At 43.6% G+C, this 24,157-nt stretch overlaps 1 protein-coding gene across 3 annotated transcripts in view; it reads right to left on the reverse strand.

Moving 5' to 3' along the window:
* The window catches only part of CAMK1D (calcium/calmodulin dependent protein kinase ID), a 209,254-nt gene that overhangs the window by 12,606 nt on the left and 172,491 nt on the right, over window positions 1-24,157 (reverse strand). For all 3 annotated transcript variants that reach the window (XM_014255191.2, XM_014255190.2, XM_005526051.3), the window contains exons 6-8: window positions 18,071-18,146; window positions 9,832-9,944; window positions 8,016-8,094 (exon numbers count right to left, since the gene is read on the reverse strand). In XM_014255191.2, coding sequence (XP_014110666.1) covers window positions 8,016-8,094; window positions 9,832-9,944; window positions 18,071-18,146 — 268 coding nt within the window. The remainder of the gene's footprint in view (window positions 1-8,015; window positions 8,095-9,831; window positions 9,945-18,070; window positions 18,147-24,157) is intronic.

Raw genomic sequence — 24,157 nt, forward strand, 5'->3', positions numbered from 1 at the left:
TTTAGCCACAGTTTAGAAAAACAGTGTGCATTAACAATAAAAAATTATAGGAAATGTAATAATCTACCAGGACCAGAGTCTCCAGTCTGGGGAGCTCCAAGAGGATAATCAGAAGGTCTGGGGGGCTCAGCAATCATCTAATCCTTCTGCCCACCCCAGCTCTGTCAAAACAATTTTGACAAATATTTGACAAACGAGTCCCTAAAGATCTCTGAAAGATGGAGACTCCTCAGGCAACTGATTCCAGTGCCTCACTATCTCCTAGAAGACATGGAAAATATTCCCTTTGTCTTTGAAGCATCCTTTCACATATTTGAAGACTGTTATCATGACTTCTCTCAGTCTTCTCTTCTCCAGACTAAACAAACTGATTCTTTCACTGTTTCTTCATAACTCATGTTTTCTAATCCTCTGATCTAGTGAGCTCCTCTGGATTTTCTCCAGCTACTCCACGTCTTCCTTCAAGGGCAGCACCCAAACTTTCTCTGTTTTCCAACTAAGGCAGCAGAATGGCAGCATTGCTTTGTGCTTTTAAAAGACAAAACTCTGCTTACATACCCCAGCCTGCTGCTTCCATTTATGTGTCCCATGCATTGGAGACACCCCTTTCACTTTGCCCAGATCATTCCAAACTGTAACCCTGTTCTTCTAAGGACATGCTGCTTTTTCTGCCTTCATGTCCTTGGCACATGTAAGAAGTGCTGAGACCAGCCTTCTCCAAATTGGTGCCTGCCTTCCAGCTGACAACAATCTCCCAGGACCTTCATCAGAGAGAGATGAGAGGAATGACTTACCCTTGGGAGGAAGGACTAAAACCCTCATGTCTCAAGAGTGGAGACCCATCAATCTCATCCTGTTGCAACTGAGCTCATCTCTATTGGGTTATTCAAGAGTGCTTGGAGCCAGTAGGATTGTGGGCAGGAAGGAGCAGGGTTCTGCTCAGGGTAACTCTCACCCAGCTGGGAAGGGCCCTGTCTCACTGCCATGTAGCCTCTGCCTCAGGCAGATGGAACTGGGCAAAGCACAGCTCCCAGATGGCACCTGACTTCCTCTCCTGGGTCCCTGTGCTTTTGACAGAGAAAGGGAGGTGTTTGGCTGAGAACTGGATGAACTTCAGATATTTCTTTGATGATTGCTTCTAATCACCTTTCCCACTGACAGCAAGGCAAGTTGGATTTCCTGGATTTCCTACTGGAACCAGGTGACCAAAATCTTTGTGAGGCACTAACTGGGTTAAGCATCACATTCACTGTTCCAACCCCTGTCCTGCACAGTGAATTTTGCCAGGCTCAGCACAGGCCCTGATGGACCCCAAGCAGTCCACACTCCTGGACAAGCCCTAGCAGAGTTTCCTGGTGGGAATGCAAACTGCTCGTCAGAGTCACTCCAAAATGTCACGAGCACCCCGCTCTGTCCAACATCTCCTTGGTGAAGGCAGGTGCCCTCAACACACAGCAGCTGGGAGCACTGGCTGTCACACTGCAGATCTCAGAAGAAATTACAAGCCAAACCATCCCTTCATTAACTGATCAAAGAGACAAAGACAGAAAATTCACTTACACTCACACAGGACATTTTTCCACCAAAGCTAATGACGCATTTTGCTTTATAAACAAGTTGGTTACAAACTCTGTAAGAAGAGATCCTGTTCCCCACCTGTCAAATCTTATTTGGGAACATAGATAGAAAAAGTTCTTGGGGCATGATGTCCTTGCCAGCTGTTCCAGAAGATTGTTCTTGCCAGTTTCCACAAGGATTTGAAAATACATTTTTGTCATATGAAGCTTTTGATTTGGTGTGTAGCTTCAATAGAGTCTATATTTTTTAATATTATTATTTTTAGTTTAGGGATCATTTTCTGAAATGCTGGTGGTTTCAATAAGAAAGTGCTGGTTCCAATAGTTCACAAACTGCCTGCTACCACCTCTAACTCTATGCTCACTATGCAATTCTTGCAATTCCAGGAAAAAAGTCTTGGTATTTGGGTGTTTTCCAGATAGGCAGAACAGTATTTGTTTACTTCACAAGGGGAAGGGCAGACATCCTGTGAAGCCCTCAGATGCTACAGCAGTGGAACCATCCTACATCTTAGGGCTCTTCAGCAACATTAGCACCTTGCAGATGATAGTTTCTAATCAGGGCAAAATAACAGCACTGCTGGGGCTAATTTAGTGTAGCAGGAGCTGTTCCAACACGTGCTGGTATGCTGCATGGTGTGGCTCAGAACGCAGCCCCAGCTGCCAAAGTCGGGAGTGGGATTGTTCTCCAAGCCGCCTTTGAAGAACCACCCTGTTAATCCTGTAATGCTGTAACACGAGCACTGTGCTTTCAGACTGCATTCTGCACTTGGAAGATTTTGCAACTTTTATGAAATACTCCTGGTGTTATAGTGTTTATAGTATAGTTTTACTTCTAGGAAAACGAGCAATGTTATCATCCCTTTGCTGTTGGTGCTGTGTTGGAGGTGGGGGGGTTTCAGGACGTGGAAAAGGTGGAGGTGAGCAGGGAAAACTCACACCCTTTATACTCTCAACTAGATATGCAAAATGAGATATGCTTTGGGCACACAGATCTACTCTGTGGTGGGTATCATGAGCATCCTCACATTTATACCAAATGTATTTAATCATAAACTTTAGTTCCCTTGCTGAGAAGAGAAAAAATGAAATTACCAAGGACTGGTTTTAGTGCATTTGTAATTTACCACCCACATTTCCCTAACTCTCCAGATCCACAGGCTATAAACCATCTCATTTTTCCTTTTAGGACAAAAATACCTTAGTATCTTTCTTTTTTTCTTTTTTCTCCCACCCTCTCAAGCACAACATATACTTTGCCACTAGAAATCAGCTCCATTTTCACTGAGAAACTGCAATCAACTTGAGCTAATCAGACTGATGCTTATCTAGTCCTGAACAATAGTTTCTGCCTTTGCAGTTAACTTTGAAGTTAACTACGTCAGCACTGAGTTTTTTTTTTTACCAACTGTCCTACTTGGCCCAGTAAAAAACATTGCTTCTACCTAATAAAATTAAACAAATCAGAATAATGCATCATCTGTTATCCTGCTGAGCATCACCCAGAACCAAGCAAGGACTGATTAGTCTAAGTGGAACCTGGATTTTCTCCCAGGATTCCCATCTTGCAGCACCTGAAAGCAGCTGCACCCTAGCAATGCTTTGGGGAACTTCATGTTGAAGCTGGTTTTACATCCAGTTCTAAATATGTAACATCTCAATGCACAGTATTGGACACCAAGAGACCAAGAATGATGGCTCCCCATCCCAAACACATCCACTGAAGCTAAGGGTATTTCTCATGAATAGCCATAACAAATCTAATCCTGCACATGAGAGGAATTTAATCTAATGATCAAATATTATTTCATAGTATCTAATTTATTTTAGCTCTCTAGCTGACTTCAGACTTATCACACCAATTTATCCGGCTATACCACTTCTAAGCTTTGAGAGGAACCTCCAACAAAGACAAAGCCAGCAAATTTCCTTTTGGACAGTTCTTCATTAGCATGCTGCAAGCAAATGTCTCTCTCTGCCCACAACTGCAGGCAGAGCCTTTCATCTACCATTATTTTCTGAACCTTCCTTCTGAAGGCAGGCAACTCAAATGCTGTGCTGGCCAAAAAGTGCTTGGAAATACTCCTGAGTATGATGACAGGAAACATGGAGTTAGCTGTAATGGATAATGCTGAGGGATCATAACTCTTCTATATGTACACACACACACACACACACACACACACATCCATGCATGTATATACATATACACACACACACACAATATCAGTGATGTTCCAAAATAAATAGAGTGTGGGGATGAACTCAGTAAGAGTTTGATTTAATGTTGTAAACATCAGCAGTTCCCTTCAGGAAGGCCTTTTCACACTTCAAACAATATTGTCTGAGAACTGAGCTCTTTGTAAATCATGTCCTTTCCCTGTGTGGAAATTATTATCTGGCTTGTGCTCTCTGGCACATAATAAACACTTGGAGTCATGGTCACAATTTGCAGAGGCTCAGTCCTTGCCAGAGCTTTGTGACTCCTCAGTGTAGGTGTGGCTGGATGTTGGCACATCCCAAAGATCCTCTCTCCCTTTGCACAAGCAATGGGGAAAGGCCAGGACCACACTCCTACCTGCAGACACCTGGGTCTAACTGGTGCCACAAGCTCCTTTTCCCTTCTACAGTCTCTGTATTTACAGTCTCTATATGGAGGGAATTAATCCATCATCCCTTAATTTAGATGTCCCAAATTGCCTTTGATGCTATAAGTGCCTTCAGCACACTCAGCCTTAAATCCCATTTAAGCTCACTTGGTTAATGCCTGACTAAGTGAATAAATTCATGGCAGCCCTTCTAACTTCTGTATTGGCTTCCTGACTGTTGGACTTTGTCCTCACCCTCTGAGCACTGTTTTCTTTCCTTCTGATCTGAGCCTGGAGGCTGAATTTGGCTCTGCAGGACCTAGTTTGACCTGATGGGGAGCACACTTTGATAATCCTTGTGGGTCCCTTCCACCTCAGGATATTCTCTGTTTCTAGGAGTCCATAGGTGGAAAAAACAGGCCCTCAAGTTTCTGCTGCTCCCCCCTAATCACTGCTCTAAACAGAATGTGAGCTCTGACATGGCAATATATTTAATAAACTTAATTGCTGTCTTTGATATGAGCCAGGGAAACATTAAAATGTACCAAGCTGCAGCAAAATCACCCCATTCTTTTGTTACCTTTATTTTCCATGTCCTTTTTGAAAAGTCACAGTGGGAAAAACTAAGCAGAACATTGCACTTTTGCAACACACCATAAACAGTACAAACCTCACTGAAAAATACATTAAAAAATAAATAACTTTGCCAGTGGAAAGCATAAGTCACCTGTATATTAAACTGGAGAAATCTGTATAAGTGGACACACAGGGGTGGAGTCATTATACCAACAAGTCTCACATATTGTACTGTTTCTACTAACATACTTCACTTCAATTATTAGTCTCCTTTTCTGCCAGCTCCAAGTTTAACATACCATCCCCCTACCAAGGCCATTTGATTATAAATAGCAAGACATCACGAAAATGCAGGCATGTGGCGAGCAGATACACTGCAGAAAAGTGGGCCATTGGGAAGAAGTATTTACTTTTTTTAGGGTCTGATCCTGTGCAAACATTTAGTCATGCGAATAGCTGTCTATTCTGGAGCAGTTTCCCAAAACTCAGAGATATTATTAACCTTAAAGGCACAAATGTAATATCTTGCAAGATCCAGTTCCTACAAGCTCTGTTTGGAAGGTTTTAATGAAAACATGGTGATTAAAATTAAAGGTATGCGTTTTAGAATCAGTTTGTTCTTCACAAATACTACATATTGAAACAACAAAATCTCATGGCCTGCTAGCCATGTCATGCAGAGTTAACTACTTCCAGCACAATCAGATTATAAAATATATGCTAATTATTCATGATTCGATTGATTTCTTCCTAATTTGTGAAGATCCCAATGATCTGATACTGGAGTGGAAGATTTCACAGGAGGAAGAAAAAGGGAAGGCTGGAAAATGTTACTACATGGCACCACCTCACCATATATATATTAATTATTTACCATTTGCACAGCAACAGTGACCCAGGGAGGCCTGGGTTCTGCTGGTGAAACAAGGAGACAAACCCGAGCTCTCACTGAAATCTGGCAAAACTCCCATTAGCCTCAGTGGAATCAGGATTTCTCTTCATGAGAACTCTAGGGTTCAAAGATGTTTCTCCAGTCATGTTGCTTGTGAAGACAAGAAAAAAGCACCTTTCATGAGATGCCATCAGAGGCTGCTTGCAGTGCAAGCACTCTGCAAAAGCACAGAATTTATGGGACCACTTCAGCCTGCTCTGAATCATCTCTTCCCACTAAGCCAACAGTCTCATGCACCTCTGTCCTTATGAAAACACACAGAGAAATGCTCCCTTGGCACTATGGAAGGTGATGTAGCTGAGGGGGATTCGTGATCAAAAATCCATGCTCATCTGAAAAGGGGGTGTGGGATGATACAAAAGCTGTGGTAACCTCTCTCTGCTGGCTGCACATGGGCACCCCTGTCTCCAGCTGCTGCAACACTGAATGCAGCCATGAGAGAGAGGAACCCAGGCCTGCAGCTGTTGGAAACTTAAATACACCCAGTGCTGAGAGGACACAGCTGACCACTGAGACAAAGCACAGAACCCTCTTCCTCCTCCACTGAAAAAGCCTTCCCTCCCTTCCAGGAGAGGGAAAGGATGTCACTTCCACAGCTGTAATGGCTAGAATGAGAAAAGAAACAGTAAAACCCTCACTATTTCCTGACATAAGGAATCTGGGTGGAAAATGCTCCTTGAGCAATGCTTTGGCAAAAGGAGGCCCTATCACTAACTCCAAAATAACACCTGGGTGAGCAGCCATGATTATCCAAAAAGGCATTTATCACTACAGGATCCAAACCTTCCAAAAAAAATCACTGCACAGCTCTCCAGAGGTCCATAACTGCAACATCCATGTTACAGGAGGCTTTTCAGAGCAAGGGGGAATGGAGTGTTGCTCAGGAGCACACTGGAGAGGGCAGAGGCAGATCTGAAGCCATAGCTTTGGAAACCTCCATGCCTGGCTTTCAGCACAACTGTCCTGTAATCCCCTGGCACATGTTGTCTCTGTGTCAAAGGGAGGTGGATTCAGGATGTGGAGTGGAAACATGGTATTTTCAGCCTCCCTTCTGCAGTGCCATTTGCATGTCTGACATTTCAAACGCTGACCCTGAGCTGTGCTGGGAGCTGGGTCAGAACTTGAAGTCTTGAAAATGAACCACTGGATGGCAAAGTCAGCCTGGCAGAAGAAGACCCCCTGCCACAGAAATGGGGAAGAACCTTTTTGGGGGGTTGTTTTTAAATGGAAGATTGGATTCTGTGGAAAATAGTACGAATTATGTAGCAGTCTGTGAGTTTCCACTGGCCCTTGGCCATGACATGCAAAAGAAAACAAAACAAAACAAAAACCACACAAAGAAGGGAATGAAAACACTTTTTATCATTTTGTTCCTTTCAGAGGGCCCAGAAGCTCTGTGTGTTACAAGTGCCACGTTTCTTTGTTACACTCCAGCCACCAACAAAGACGTAGCAGGGCCAGGAGCTGGATGCTTACATTTTGTTTATCTTGGATGTAAGGCTTTGGAGAATCTGTCTCTGAGTTGTACAAATGGTCACCTCACTCCCTGCTGGGAGTTGCACTCCCATTGTTTATCCTGTATTCCTAATACTGACTTGTTTAATTTCCTGAGGCTCAGGTCAGTATCATTAAGAACCAGTTTGGGATTCTTTTTCATCTCACAAAGAGGGATTTCATTTCTTAAATTTCCTTTTTGTAGCACAGACAATGAAAAAGGAAGTGGCATTTGGGGCAATTGTGATAGTATAAAAACAGAGTCTAATGCACACCTGGAGTGAAAATGTCATGCCATTAACTCTTTTCTGTTGCAGCAATTATAACAACAAAAATAATACCTCACCTTGCTTATATAATGTCCTCTGCCCTAAAAGAGTTAGATTCATGTTAGAGCCCACATGTGGGTGCAGCTGGTAGTGTGGGATGATGCTCTCAGTCACTCAGGGCTGGGCAAAAGTACATGAGTCACCCTTGTTCCAGCTACACAAACCTTGGATAATGTTGGTGAAGTCACTCATATGCAAAGGCATCATTTAACTTAAAGCACTTTAATCATTTTGGCACATCCCACTTCTGCACTACAGTCAGCATACATAATTCAGCATTTTACTAATCCTTACACAGGTTGGTGCATGAGACTGAAGTCCATTACAGTTTTCCAGGAAAATCTGGAGGACAAAGGCAAGGGTTGTAAGAATAAAAGTACAGAGTTATGTAGTAGAGGTCTATATATGACAATATATGACAGAAAAACCACTTCCATGCAGTAATGTAAAAAGGTGCTCTGTGTCCTGAGGGTTTCTCAGAGCTGTGAGTGCTGCTTACCAAGGGTGCCGTGCTGCCTGCTCACAGGTGTATCTTTTATTAGGGTCTTTCTCCATCAAATTCCGAATAAAGTCTTTAGCTGCAAAAAAAAAAAAAAAAGAGGGAATTATTGAAAGCAATAGAGTTGATGCCCACTTCTGCTGCCACATGATGAGCCAACAGCACTGATCAGGCTACCACGTGCCATCTGGCCACAGCACAAGAAAATGGCCCTGGGCTATTTGCCATTTATTAGGATAGATAGAACCAAAGTGACTTAGGACCAAATCCAAGCTATTTAGTGTACCAGATAAAAGCTGAAGGCACATACTCCTGCAGGTATATTTAGGAGTGGGATGGATAATTCAGAGTCAGCAGAGTACAACCCTGCCAGCTCCTGGGTCCCTGGTCAGCATGTGCTACATCATCTTAGTGGTCTGAATGTGGTCACATCCACGGGATGTGCTGGTCTGGTCAGCTGAGTGGAGAGAGGGGAGGTCAGATGCCACAGTAAGAGGAGGTTCACATTGCTCATTCCAAGCAGTCACACACACAGACAGCTGTAAGGACATGTTGCCTATTTAAGAGGAATTCAGCAAGGAAAATGGACTCCCTGGAGCAGGAGGCAGTGTGTTTTTAATCGACACTATAATGGAAGGAATGGAGATTGCAGCGTGGCATGCATCCAGCAGTTTCAGGACAGTGGAGCTGAAGGAGCCACAGCAAAGCCAAATATGGCAGGAAAATCTTTGTGCTGATTTAGGTGATGGACTTTCCCCCACAAGGCAGAAGGGTCTGCCAAAAGACCTTAATATTTTCTCTGAAAATCCTTATTAGTTTAAAAAAACTTCTCATCACATATATTTTTGAGCAATCCATCACAATGATATCTGGACTGCAGATGTAAGCAGCATAAAATGTTGCTCTTCATGGAGATAAGAGAATATATAATCATCATTGTAATAAAAACACTCAATTTTTATCTCCCCTGCCTCAATCAGTAGCACTAATAAATCAGTAAACTGCATTTCTAGGGATATTTTTACATGATGGAATATTCATAGAATTAATTTCTCCTTCTGCATGAAATAGCAGATGTTTTCCTGGGTTGGACAGAGCAAGGACACTGAGCTTGGGTGACCTTTTGGAGACTACACAGTGTGTCAGGGACACATGCAGGTGCAAGGCTGAATGTCCCCTGCTGTCACCCCTAGACACAGACCCACACTGCAGCCAGAAGCCCTTAGGAACATCTGCCTGTAACACATTTGGTGTACCTGCCCCTCTGCCAGGCTGACTGGGCCAGGTGGGTACTATGGGTTAAATGTCTCCTGCACTGCGTGGGGAACATCCACACACATGGACAGTCCTTCCAGTTTCTTCACCTGCCTCATTTGAAAGCCATTAATTTCTTGGGTTTTTTGCTGCACAGACTGAGGACTTGCTTTGGAGCTGCAGTGAAGTGTCAGCAAGAGTGCCAAACTTGTTTGCCGCTGATTATTAATGACACATTAACAATCTGCTTTTCATTTGGATACAATGAAGAAATTAAGCTGCTTTTTCTTCTTGGGACAGTCTTCTGCTGTCTTTAATCTGCTGTTTGAGCTATGTTTTAGTGCTTTGTGTGTGGCTGGACAGAATAGTACCTAATTTGTCTCCTGCAGAAACAAACTCCCACGACTATTTGAGCCAAAAGAAATGCACATTCCCACTGGTGTTCAGTTAAAAGGATCTCTGCACATGATGGAGGCTGCATTTTCATGCCCCAGGGGGGATGCATGCAATAGGCACATGTGCATGTGTGGTTGTTGCAATTTAAAGAGCAGTAGCTACTTACCAGACTCAGAGATGTCATCCCAGTATGGAGAGTCAAACTCATATTCTGCCTTAAGGATCTGCTCAAAGAGTTTGGAGTCGTTTTCATCATAGAAAGGGGGATAACCACAGAGCCTAAGGGAGAGCAGGAAAAGAGAGAGGTGACTTCTCTGTCCATAAGGTAAGGAGGAGGGAGGGAGAAGAAGAAACTCTCACTTAAGGCTTGCCCCAGTAAGTTTTCAAGCAGGCAAGCGCTACCATGTGAGAAGTTTCTTCAGGGACATGTAAACCTACTTCTGAAGATTGACACTGTCCTGGATGAAGTGGAATTCTACCTGGAAACCTGGTGCTGTTGATCCCATGCTGATTCATGCAGATATCCTGGCCTTTCTCTGCATGCTTTTGAGTGCTTAACCAGAGAAATAGTTTTATTACACAGACATGACCCCTGCCTGACCCTGCATGACCCCTGCCATGATTTCCTGTACAAGTGCTAAGAGGAGATCTCATGAGCTAAACCCTACACCACAGAGCATCCATCCCTCTAATCCCTCAGCACATCCAGAAGACCTGGTGCAAAGCAGGACAAGGAGCCCTGCAGAGCTTTCAGGCAGAGGGTATAATGCATCTGTAGGATGTTCTGGGCTCTGTGTCCCCAGGCACAGTGAGGAGGATGCCCAGCAGCCCATCCACCTCTGTAGCAGAGCTTGCAAGGGCTGCACATGGACCTGCTGCAGGCACAGGGAGAGCCTCTCCCTTTCTCTCTCCTGCAAGTGATATTGCTGACCACATCCAATTGCCTGCCTTGCCTGAGCCTAACAACAGCCCTGTCCTGGTTTTCAGTGTTTATAGTCAGACTTCTCAGAAAACCTAGCCCCAGGACAAGCAGGACATCCAAGACATTACTTGCCTAGTTTGAACTAACACATTCAGGGTGCACCCCCCAGTTCTGCAGAGCAGGACAGCCATGATGCTGAGGCAGGGCTGGATGTGGGAAAAGTACATCTAGCACTGCATTAAGCAAGTGCAGTGATAAAACTCGTGTGTCAGAGATCCCTCACACCCAGCTGGTGCTGCAGGCAGTATTCTGTCCCACTCTGCACAGACATGCCAGCAGAGACAACCCTTCTTCAAGCTTTAACACCAATGTTGCAAAGTGCCAGATTTACCTCTGAGGCTGGCCCTAGGTTTTAGCAAACCCATCCTGTTCACAGTTAAACAGACCTTCCTGCCTCTCTGTAGAGATGATACATTTTTTTCCTCTTATTGTTGGTCTATGGTGTAAACCATTCTTTCACATACTTTGCTGGTATTGAAATGATATTTTTCGTACAGTTTTTTATAACTCTGAGTCAATCAACCTCAATAAAGCATTTAATTGCAGAGAGCCAGCTATTACAAATAGACTGTAGATCTAGCTTAGAAGCAAAAACAGAGCAAGGGGGGGAAACTGCAAGAAATTAAATACTTGAGTTATTTATAACCAAAGCCAGCCGGCTGCCCTGGAGGTTATTTGAACCAACTCAACACTTGAGGGTGAGAGGAGCAATGTTTTGTTAGCTCTGAAGAGCCAGTGTGCTTGATAAATAATTTAAATACTGAGTGAGATGTTGATCTGCGTCACATCCACACTGACCTGGGAGAACTCTACTGAAATTTGCAGCATGATAATGGACCCTCTGTGGTTCAGCTGAACCAGAAATCTCTCTCTTTATTTCAGAGAGCAGATGAGCCAGTCCTCATTCGTGTCCCACTGGGTGACTGCCATTATCAAGACCAGTAAGATAACCTCATGCCAGACAAGTGTGTATGTCCAGAGCAGGACTGTGCACCTCCTTAATGGGCATGTCCCTGTGTGTGGGGCTGGGTGCTCATGTGTGAAACCCTGGGGTGCAGGTGGTGTATGAGAAGGGTCCTTAAAAATGCTTAAAAATGCCAAAAAGCTGCTATGTGCACAGACAACAGAGGAAAAACATCTGATAGCTTAATGAAGAAACTGGATCCGCAATCAGAGTCCAGCTCCACAGGTATTTGTGAAGAGCTTATGAATTACTTGTTTTGCTTTAATTATCAGTGCTCACATCCCACAGTCTTGTGTTGGGATGGGCACAAACTTATTTTCACCTTCCTCCTCTTTTGTCACAACCCTCAAAATTTTGGGTGCTTTACTGAGGGGAAATGATGGACCTGACAGCACCAGCACTGCAACTGGTAGGATGAGCACTGGTGTAGAGATGCACAGGCTGGAGTAAAAAAAAAGGAAAAAATACCCCCAAAAACAAACAAACAAACAAAAAACACTTGAACACATTCCTCTTCCCTGTGAGACTCAGGGGGCTGCATGTAAGAAGCCTGACAGCCCTTCATTAATTTTTTGCCTTCCTCAGCACTTTCCTTAGACAAGCCCAAAGTGCTCCAATAAAGCATTTTAAGGCGAGCAGACAGCACTGTGCATGCTGAGGCACTGGCAGGCTGCTCTGGAGAGAGAAATAACTCTCTTCAAATGTGCACTGTACTAATTACCTTGGCAAAGGTACAAGAGCACAAGTTAGGACTGCTGTGATTTATACACACTTGTGGCAGCAAAAGGCAGGAGCAAACTGCTGAGCAGAACAGAGCTGGAGGGCAACAACCCTGCAAGGGGGGAGCACAGAGACATGAGTCCCAACAAGAGCCCCAGCCCCTCCAGAGCCTTTCAATCCATCTCCTCTGCATGACTTGAGTATCTGCACATCTGGGGAATCAGCCTCTGTGTCCAGGAGGTCACTGCAGCCACTGCTGATGCACAAGGAGAGACAGGGTCATGCAGGAGGGCACCAGAACTGCCAGGGGCTGGGCACAGGGCAGAAAACAGCCTCTTTTGGCACAGCTTTTCCCTTGTTAGGAAGAGGTTGAGACAGGTTAGTTGCTACTACAGGTCATGAACTGGAAGATGCCCCCAAATCATCCCCTTGCCTGAGAGCCAAATGAGCGCAGGGCAAGGGCTGATCCTGGCTTGGCCAGGGATAGGATGAACCTCCTGCACAGAGGGATTCAAGGACATTCCTCTGGGAGGAAAATTAATGAAGACCTACACCAGAAAGCATGAGAGAAGGGAGCAAGCCCTGTGGGTCAGAAGAGGTGGCATGTGGGGAGGGAACATTGGTGCACACTGGCACACGGATGGGTTGAGAGCCAAAATAAAGGTCCCTGTATTTTATGTACAGCCTTGCTGTCCTTTCCCTTAAAAATAGAGCTTAGGAAGACATGGGAGTTTTAATGTTCCTTAACATTATTGGCTTTGCAGAAAGGATGGGAAAGCCCCAGCACATCAGCCTATCTTGCAATTTATGGCTGGAGGAAATCTTGCTGGACTTCCAGCAACTGGGCCACTTTCCAAAGTCCATAATGAGTTTTTTGGTCAATTCTTACAGAATCAAAATCCCACCAACTTCATTTCCATCTGCTGGGACATGTCTGTGTGAAAAAAATGACCTCACTATCAGATGTTCTGCTGCTTTTCTTTAGATATGCAGAAATGCAAAAATAACCCCTCTGTCTTCGATGTGAAAAAATCCTGCACTGTCCTGGGGGAGTTTTAGGCAGCTATTAGTTGTCATCATTTTATTGCAGTTTCACCAAATAAAAGGTTTTCAGAATTATTTAGCAACCTTATCACATAAGCAACAGATTTCCCCCTAAACTCCTATTCCCAGTCTTGCCTTAAAAATAATGGCATGCAGATAAGAAAAACACAGGTGGATGCACAAGAGAAAGATATTGCCAGAAGTCATTTCTAAAAGTGATCCTGAGACCGCAAGAGGAATAGCAGGAACATCTTGTCCTCACCAGGCAGAAAAAGCAAACCCCTGCAAGCTCCCATTACATACTGGGGGTGATACTAAAGGCTAAATAACTCATTCACGTGGTCAGTGTCCAATTTGTGACACAAGAGGCCCCAGGGTTAGTTTTACAAACAATTTTACAGTTAGATTAGAACAAAGAATTCAGTAAGCACTCAAAGACCTGAGATGTATGAGGTGGGAAGCCATCCAAGTGCTATTTATAGGGATAAACACGTATTTCTTCTGTATATTTTGGGAACAGTCCTTCATATTGGCTGACACTGGTGCCCCCATAAAGCTGTGGACAAGGAATATGGGCATAGGGAATCACAGACAAATTAAGAAGCAAGCAATGAGGAATGATTATTTGGGGCTGTTTTCCCAATGTTAGCTGAGTTTTCCTGAGCAATCCAAAACGCTTGCCTGTGTCCTCTGCCACCACTGTTTCTCCTTCCCGTGCCAAACAAGTAAGTTATTCCTCACTTTTTTGCTTAAGCTTGTGTGTGATGCCAAGCAGGCAAGATGACTGACCACTTTTTCCCAATGGATGGCTCCTAGGGTGATGGTGGAAACTCCTTTTGGCATAATATACTTTGCACTGTCCCTGGTCAATCCTTCTCTACAAACATCACTGATGATTCATGCACATCTACTTGAAAATCAAAAGCAGCTCAGCAGCAAAGTGTGAAAGTATGATCCAAGATTTATCTCCAGATAGGTAATTGTTTACAGACAACAACAAACCAGTAACTCTCTGTCCAAACAGTGAAAAGAAACAGAAGAAAATTCAAGGCAAAATGTGTTTGACCTATTGCAGAAGACTATGAATAACCAGAGCCTGACGCAGAGCATTCTCTGTCCCCAAGTTCTTTTCCAGCTTCAAAACGTGATTTTCTATTTTTTGCATAAATTAACCTAATCTTCTCTATATAAGGTATGCATGTGATCAGTATTTTAGTTCCCCAATCTTTTATAATCCCTTATCTGACCCAGAAAGGTCCCAAAACCAACTGCTGGGAATCCAGTGAAATCTCTTGCTCTTCTTATGCTTTGTATTTTTAAGCTGGACACATTATCAAAACTACCTTGTGATAAGTAGGAGGCCAAGCTCAACAGTGAGGCTGTTTCAAATTGAGAAATACTGCAACTGGAATAACAGGAAATTTCAGGCTCTAAAATTAGTTTTTGTGAATAATGACTTCTCATGCAAAACAGGTTTTGATAAAAACTCCTCTGGTGCGGCCTCTGCAATCTGGCTGTCATTAATGAGAAGCATTAGAGACTGGCACTGAAACAAAGGTATTCTTTCCCAAGACATCCTTGCATATAATGGAAACAAATATTTCTCTACAGCATCAGTGCCACAGAAACAGTTTGTTCTTCCAGTGTCATAAACTGAGGGCTCTCAAGTGAGACTGAGCTTGGGTCTGGAGGCACTCAAACCACTTGCAGTAATATTAGCTCAAAGCATCTTTAATTTATGCCTGGCTTCTGTGTGGGTTTCCTTTGAGTTTCCATCTTCTTAAATGATGACAGTCTGCTCAAAGTGGCAGTGAGGATCTGCAGGAGAGTTGAGGAGGTGAGGCAAGACATTGTGCTTGGATTGCCTTATGCAAAAATGCATCTCCAACTGGTTTAGGCATGTGCAGGTAGCTCCAGCTGTGCTGATTGTGGAGCTGGAAATGGCATATCCAAATGGGTACAGCTACATATTGGAGCTAGTAACTCCTGCTTAGGGCAGCTTTAACTCCCAGCATTTCACCAGGTCCTTGTGCTGCTGGTCCTTGTGGCATCTCAGTGCCACGTTCCACTGGGAGCCCCCGCTGGCACTGCTACCTCTGGTGGTGTGGCACTGCTGAGACCACAAACCCACTTGCCAAACCCGTGCCCATCACTGGTGGTATCAGACACCCCACCAGGGCTAATTCACTCCAGATTAGGGAAGGACCTTCCTCCTCTCTCTTAAGAGACCACATCTGCAACTTCTGGCTGTTCCTGGAAGCAAGGATGAGATCCAGACCAAGACAAGGACACGTGGGTTTCTGAGATCACACTGCACTTAGCAGAGATGGAGTCAAGGGAGGCTGGAGAGTGACATAAATGTACCACAGAGCAGATGAATTCACACTGTGAAAGCAGTGCTCTGAGCAGGGAGCAGGGTGTGATCCAGGCACCTCAGCATGAGCATCTGGTGCTGTTTGACATGGTCCATGGTCTCCAGCTTGGATCCATCTGCCTCTCCAGAAGGAAGTCTCTTCAATGTATTATATTTTCCAAATCCATGTGGCTGCCCTGGACCCCCCAGCATGGCAGTAGATGTGCAAGTTTAGGCAACTGAACAGCCCACCCTGGTGAAATGGCTGCTTGCATACACTCAGGCTGGGCTGAGGTGCCCAGTGCCTCTGGAGAAGCTGGAGTGCACAGAGCCCCTGATGCCACGGGCTGTGGGGGGCTAACAAAAGGGAGCCCTGGAGTCCTGCTGACTGCTACAGGAGCTGAAGGATGTGGCTTACACATTGAAATAACTGGTTTGTTCTCAGACCCAATCCCACCCAAGCTGTAACAGTCTGGCAAAGACATTAACAGGCTCCTTCTACAGCAATGCTTTATTGCTGCTTATTTGGGCTGTACAAAATACAAATCAAGACCTTATTACCTGAAGCACAGAAACTCTGAAAAGGTTTCCTTGTCCTGCATTCATAGAGGCTAATTCTTATCGAGATGATTTAAGCCTTCTGGGTTGGGAATTCCCTGTGTAGCGAATAGGGAATTCAAATTTGAGGAGTGTGCATGCCAGGCTTGACAAGCTGAGGATATATTGATTTGGAAAACAGAGCAGGAAACAAGAGCTGAACCTTGCAGAAAAAGCAGCCTTGCTTAGGAAGGGGAAAAGATTATGGAGGTGATTAAAGTCTTCCACCTGTTGAAGAAGTGTTCATAAACTGGGTGTGGAGGACACATTGCTTAGCACTGCCCCACTCCTATTCCTCAGTGAAAACAACAAGTGAAATAAGACCACAGGTCTGCCACCACAAAAGACCTTTGGTGCATGAGCCATTGACACATGGGACTGACAACCTGGAGGAAACCTGGAGGAAAGCAGCTATCTCCAGGCAGCCAGATACAACAGTTCACAGCCCACCCATGGGCTGCCAGATGGACACATTTTTTCGTAGTGGATATTTGGCAATAAAGTGAAGCCAGGCAGTGGCTGAGCCTGGATGTGAGGCAGACTGGTGCTATCTCCTGCCTGCATCCTCCTTTTCCCACTCTCTGAAGCTGGTACTCAGCAAAGTGCTGAAAGAGCATCAGAAAAGATTCCAACTGTGTCCTGCCATGGCTGGCAAGGACTGACAATGTCAGAAATCCCAACCCCTAGGACTTCCATATCAGATTATGGAAAATGGTAACTTTGGTAAATTATGGAAAGGTAACTTTGAGTCAGCACCATCCTCATCTAAAAGAGCACTAAGGAATGATTTGTGAAGCAGCCTCCAAGGTATTTTGGCATGTCTGTGCTCTTCTTCACTGCTGTAGTAGGTCCTGCTGGGCTTTGAAATAAAGTCAGAATCAGGACTTTTGATTCTTGCTTTGTGTAGCAAAAGCTTTTTGCATCCTGCTACTGATGGCTGCTCCAAGAGAAATCTATTTCCATGTAAGTTTTGTACTCAACAAGTTTTCAAAAAAGTCAGTTATAAAACTAATGTTTTCAGGCAGGATTTTGGTTTAAATAAATAAACACACACTAAACAAAGCTGCCTTCCTATACTATTTAATATAAAACCTTCCTGTTTTGGGTAGTGTATAAGTTATGCAAATCTAATGCAAACGTAAGGAATGAATATTGCACAAAGTGGATAGCACAGCAATGAGGTATGTCCTGGCAAAAATAGTTCTACAGCACCATCAAAAAGTTATTCATGTTGACAAGCCATGAAATGTCTGCATAAGGAAAAGGGGAACAAAGTAGGAATGCTTTAATGCTGTGCCTCATTGGAGCTGCTTTTTCCTTCAGTCTTGTATAACTGTGACAGTTGTGTAAAAGGGAAAAGTAAAAAAAAAAATTAAGCAGTGGCAATGTTGTCAAGTAAAGACATTTGTGGCAGCTCAGTGGACACAGCCAGATTTGTTTCTTCTCAAAGCCAATCTGAGCAGGGAACAACAAGAACTTCAATAATGTCACAACCTGGAGAAGCCCACACTGCTGCACACAGGGTAGTTCTGGTGGGAGCAAAGATTTTGACAGCTGAAGGGTACTGGTCCATTTCCTACCACTTTTGCTCAGATTTCAGCCTTTAGGGTACCTAAATGTACCCTGGAGGTGTCCAAGTGCCAGGAATTAGTTATTTTGCCCCAGGCTAAGATGGTAACTCCATGATGGGAGAGCAAGCTGCAGGTCCCAAAGCTGCCAGCATTGGAAACGGGACAGGTACTCACAGGATGTAGGCGATGACCCCGATGGACCAGCAATCCACGGCTTTGCTGTAGGGCTTCTGGGCCAGCACTTCAGGAGCTGAAAATAAAAAGCCAAACAAGCACATGTTATAAGACCAGACATTTGAATATGGTCAAAAGGTAACTTGAAGATCCCCAAGACCTTGTTTTGCTCTCCACATAGAGCCCTTGTGTTTGCAAATGTGTCCTGAGTTTTTTGAAGGTCATATTCTCACGAGAAAGGATGACTCCTAAAGTAGAGTAAATTCACATTTTTTTTGTCTCCAGGCACAGAAAACAAAACAAAGCACAGAAAAATGCATGAGAGGCAGAGGGCCATCACCTCTCTGTTTAGGAGGAAAATGAGGCCAAGCTTTGCATGGGTGCAGAGATGCACATTCTCCCTGACAGCATTGCAGCTCCACCACATCGTGCTGCTGGAGAGGGAGTTCCAGAGGCAGCTCAGGAAGGGCAGCGAGTCAGGAAGGAGATAAGCTACATCTGCAGGAGAGGAAGGAGAGCAGTCACCACTTCTTTCAGCAGCTGCCTTCCAAGGCCTGCTGGATGTCAGAGTCAGAAGGAGTCATTTGTCCTTCTGCCTCTGGGAACACAGACACCTCAGAGGGAGAAATGAAAAGCAGCAGGAATTGGATATGTACACAAAGGAACTGAGCCTCCCACATCTATACAGCCACCATAGTCTGAATTTTGCTAGAAGCAAGAGCCTGAGAATTTATCGAAACTCTTTGTGGATCTGTTTTACTATCTTATACTACTGAGACTTTAAAAGATGTATTTTTTGTTTGGCATCCTGATGTATTATGTTTTCCCTGTTGGGACCTTGCAGTGCAAATGCTTAAACTGAAATTTTAAAACCCTGTGACCCTAATCTTTTTCATGTAAAGAAGCTTTTGCCTTTTCAAAGCAAAACATCCACAATAATGCAAGAAACCACTGACTGTGGCATTCCTAAAGCAGACTTGCCATGCTGGGTTTTAGAAAGTATAGTATTTCCTTTGAGTAATTTAGAATTCAAATGCTGGGAAAAAAAGTAATGAAGTGACAAGTCCCAACAAAGATATTTCTTGGGAGTCACACCTTCCTCTGCTAGGAATCTCACCAACACCAAAACACTTAGCTACTTGAAGAAGGGCAAAAAAATTGTGAAGCAATTGAGATGTACTCAAACTTGGGCCCCACATTTAGTTGCTACCTATCCTCTGTTGTACAGGTAGGACTCTTCAAAGACTTCTTAATCCAGACAAGCCAACAAAACCAAGGTCAATACTGCCAGCAAGGCATGGAACAAGAAGAATGTATGTGAATTAGAAACTGGGACCACAGCATAAGAAATGAGACTTTTTGTTTTGTTACATCCTTTGTAATTGAAATTTGTGACAAAATATGAGGAAGAAGGGAGTTAATGTTCTCCTGTCTTTATGTGCTTAGATGCCTTCCAACTCTCCAGTTCTTCTAAATTTCCAGTATTTTATTCATATTCTCTTCTACCTTTGGCTGTCTGCATCTGTTTACATAACTTTCAAGACTGGTAAACATTACACATCTCATAGCTCCTAAAGAAAATATTATGCAAATAGCTGCTGTGCACCAGTGAGCTTCTGACATTATACAGATATGCCACATTAACATAACAGAAAACAATTCTGAGATGAGGGGATGTGAACTATATAAAGATTTTTCCCTCTTAAAACATCAAAGCTGTGCTGGGGCATCTCTGTTTTAAAGGAGTGAGCAGCACTGATAGCTCTGAAACAGGTAAGAACAATACAGGGTAAGCATTAGTGAAGAGAGGTAGGGGGTTTAAATACTTCTTTTAAGTCCAAATGGCTGCTTTTGGGTTTTTTTTTGGTTGCAATAAGCAGACATGCAGTAGGAACAGGAGGACATAGCTCAGCATCATCTGGCTCTGATATACGGAAAAGACGGAAATATTTAATGAGCTGAAAAACAAGTCAGAGAAGCTCTCAGGAATGACGGCAGATCGGTGCCAAGAGGCAAAAGCAGGAGACACAACGAAAAAAATCCAGGAGCTGACAGCATTAAAGGATCAACACAGACAGCTGGGGAGACAAAACAGCAGAAAGGAGAAGGGGAAAGCCAAATCTCCCATTTCTGGCACTGGGGAGATGCCAGCTGAGCAAAGGCTTCCATGTTCACACATCCCCAAGGAGTCACCCTGGGCTCAAATCATATGCAGTGGTCATCCAGACAGGGAAATCAGTGGAATAAACCCAGACCCTTCCTTCACATCCAGGTAGGTGTTTCAGACCAAATCAGCATTGCCACAGTGCTGGGTACAAGTTGGAGGCTCATTCCACCTTCAGGTGCATGAAGGTATGTTCCTAGGCCAGATGACCCTGCTGTCTTACAGATAGGTTTTTTTTTGGTTATGTTTTGCTTTTAATAAGAGAAAAAATCCAAAGGCTTGTTTCAAATGGAGGTTTTAAGAAAAGGTACAGACCAGACCATTTGGAACTCTTTCAGAACACTATGCCATTACCCTCAGAAAGCACAGCTATGCTAATAAGCTCCCTAAAAATGCAGCTGCTGGGTGCCAAAACCAGCGTGCCATGGTCCTGCAAAGAGCTCAGGTGATGGGGATTGCTCTGGCAATTTAAGCCTGTTGATCACACCGTACAAGTCATGAGGGTGCCTGTTCCTCATAACAGTATGTACTGCACACGAAGGGCCAACCCAGCCTCTTTCCTGAAGTCAAAATCTACAAAGTACCCTCCTCACAGAGCTAACAGGCTGAGCTGCACATGAAGCAGCCTCACCACAAGACCAGAGTCCTTCTTCCACTGACTCCTGGGGTGAAAACAACTTCTTTCCCATTTTTTCACACATTCTTCCAGTGTTCATCTTGTTCTGGTTGGTCAAGAATTTGAAGTTTGAGGCTGATTCTGAAGGAGAGCAGGGTTTTCAGTGCTGTATTGCTGACTTTCTGTGCTCCTGTTCTTATTTCATGTTGCTGAGTCAGATTTAGATATATGCCATGGGTAATAATGAAGTTTATGTTTAGCAGAGGGTAACACAACACTGTCAGGATTCAGCAACAGAGCTGAGAAATTGCCTGTCACATGCTTCTGCCTGAGCAAACCCTGTTCAGAGTGATTCCCCTGCTTTATTTTTACTTGATTACTCATGATACTGCCTAAAATCTCCTGAGGTAGCTTACTGCTAGTAAGCATATTCTGAAAGGTTATCCTTTGAATCAAAGGATACCAAATAGGTCAAAATTCAACACGGAAATCTATTGCTTACTTAAATGCTGTGGTCTTGCACAGGGCTAAGAGGAACACGTGGCTTTGGTGAGATCTGGAACTACTGGATTTTTGGCAGAGCAGAGATGAAAGTTGTGAAAACTTTCATAAAAGCACTACAGAAAATTAAAACAGTGAGTGAGGTGGGGTGTACAGGGACCAACCACATATCCAGGATCCAGCCCAATTTGTATGACAGGGAAGTACAAGAAAGTTTTACTTGAAGAGGGATTGGGACTCAGAGCAAGAATTTTAAATCTCAGTAGGATTAAGATATTAGTCAGCCACAAACACAGCTCATAATTCAGTGTTTCTGCAAAAGGAGAGCAGATTGCCACTGCAGAAAGCAGAAAGGCTTTCTAACATATTTTTCCTGAATTTTCAAGAGTCTCGAAAGTCCAAGTTCCATCTGCAGAAATAACAAAAGCTTTTGAGGGATCACCTCTCACGGAAAGTCACTCAGTGAGACCCAGTTCCCAAACATCCAAAATCTCTTTAGAAGAATTTGCTGAGTGTCTGGAGTAATTTCCTGGTATGTGCCCAGCTTCACACACCTCAGGGATGGCTCATTTTCAGGCAGGTTTGAACAGCTGCTACATCAAAACTGAGTTATTATATAAGGTCAAGAGCTGTTTTGGGTCAGACCAAATCCATGATGTTTAAAATTATAAATCAATAATGGCTTATTGGGATCCTGCCCATAATCACACACATCATTCAGGGTTTTCTTCTCCACATTAGACAGTGGGTTCAGACCCATGCAGGTCGGCCCTCACACCTAATTTGCAGGGAAATGAGCCACACAAGCTGCCTCACCTTTCCCAATTCAGGTGATATCTAAAAGTTGGGGGTCTAGTCCCAGCTCACCACCCAGACTCTTTCCATAAGAAATGGGGATAAGAATGCTAAGCAGGTAAGAAAATGCCAAGACCTTCTTAAAGAGGTTGTATTGTCAGATCCCCTTTTCAGTAAGCAAACATTTTGATTGGCCTCTTAAGAAAAGTGTCTCAGATAATTGGGTTAAATTATCTTAACCATCAGCTTTTCATCACAAGTCCAAAATCTCTGAGAAAATTCCTGAAAAATATTAACCCAGAACTCTTGACAGTAATTTAATCTGTAAGGCAGAGCTTTAACAGCTGAAGTGCTAATGCACTACTGGTCATGCACAGTTTAGATACAATCTAACTTGAGAAGAAATATTTTGATTTTCAGAAAGAAAACTGATATTTGTTAAGGAGTTTAATTATAATTATACCCTTCCTTATTCAATAAATTTCCAGACCATGTAAACAGTGTCATGGATACTACTGTTCTTTGCAGATGAAAATAAGAAAAATTGAGACAAAAAATGAAGCACAAGGAGTTGAAATTATATCCTGATCAGGGAAATTAGACAGAAATGACAGGGGGGTTGCATCCTTGCAAATACTTGGGCAGCAGACATGAGTTAAGATCAGGTCTGCTTCTGAGTCAGAAGCTTGCCCAGCACTTTGCAAAGTGGGATCTGACTGGACCATTTCTGGACATAAATAGTAACAGATGCCAATGACTTCTTAACAGAGCCCTGAGTGCCTTTGACATGTGATATCTGCCTAAATCTCTTCCAGCAATTTAAAAGCAAAGTGGGGAAACTGATAAAAATAATCAATTCTAGTAAGATCTTAGAAAATAGGGTATTCTACCTATCTGTAGAAAAGCACAAGGAAATGAATTTTAAGTGATGGATCTCTGAGTATTACTTAACCTGAGGTAAAATTTGCGGGGAAGAAAAAGCAAAACACAAAAAGAGGCACTTCATAGGTTGGGACTGTGGCATTTGCCTACCCATGCCAGGCTGAGGACTTCTATTCCTGCTGTGCCATTTGGAGGAATGACTCCTCCATTGATTTGAGGGCAGTTGGCAGGTGCTGCAAGGAGTGACACAGGAAGACATGAATGCTTTTGGGTGTGGGCAAATTGCAGACAACCACAACATCAGGTGTAACACTCAAGGAGGACCATTTGTGGGCATCACCGCGGGACCAGCAACAAAAATATTCTCTGCTTGGAAAATATTGTCTGAGCAACCTATTATCTTTTAAAAAAAGGGTACAGTACAAAAAGGGAGGCGAGTCCTGTGCAGGAAAAAAACCCAAAACAAACAAACAAATATTTAAAGCTGTTTTATTTGTGAAGGAGGGGGAAAAGTCCTGTCAGCACTTCAGAAATAAGTGGCCATGACCTCTTGAACTAGGATGAGTAAATCCTGTGTTCAGCAAGGTAACAGCAAGCCTAGAGGAACTTGTGCAGCCATCAGAGGCCAGACCATGGGTAATGAGAGCTCTCAAATATCTCTCAAAGCACTACAGCTCCTGCCACAGGCTCCAAGAGCTTCCTCTACAAAACAGCAAATTTTCCAATGTAAATAACAATGATGAGAGGCTGCAGGAGATCACTTTGAGACAAAGCAGTCACTCCCTCATTTTCATCAGCACTTCAGCAAACATCATCTAAGCTCTCCTGTGTCACGAGACTCGATCTAGTCAGTGCCCATTCCAGAGCAAAATAAAACATGCTTGATAAGGACAGAAGAGCTGACAGCAAAAGTTATGAAAATCGCTGTCTCAGCTCAATTCCTGCTACTGCTCTGGAAGAAGATTTCCAGTCTGGTGTGATTAAACAAGACTGCTACTCACACTGCATCCTGGCCCATGTCTTAAAATAAATCAATGATGGGCTGATGGCTCCACAACAGGATAGAGTGTGTCTGCACAGTGTGAAATAATGCCCAGAAAAAAGTACCTGTGACAAATCCGTATCACTG

This window comes from Pseudopodoces humilis, chromosome 5 (genome assembly GCF_049639895.1).
Source record: "Pseudopodoces humilis isolate 2021_Gansu_Grassland_sample_001 chromosome 5, ASM4963989v1, whole genome shotgun sequence".
Taxonomy (NCBI): Eukaryota; Metazoa; Chordata; class Aves; order Passeriformes; family Paridae; genus Pseudopodoces; species Pseudopodoces humilis.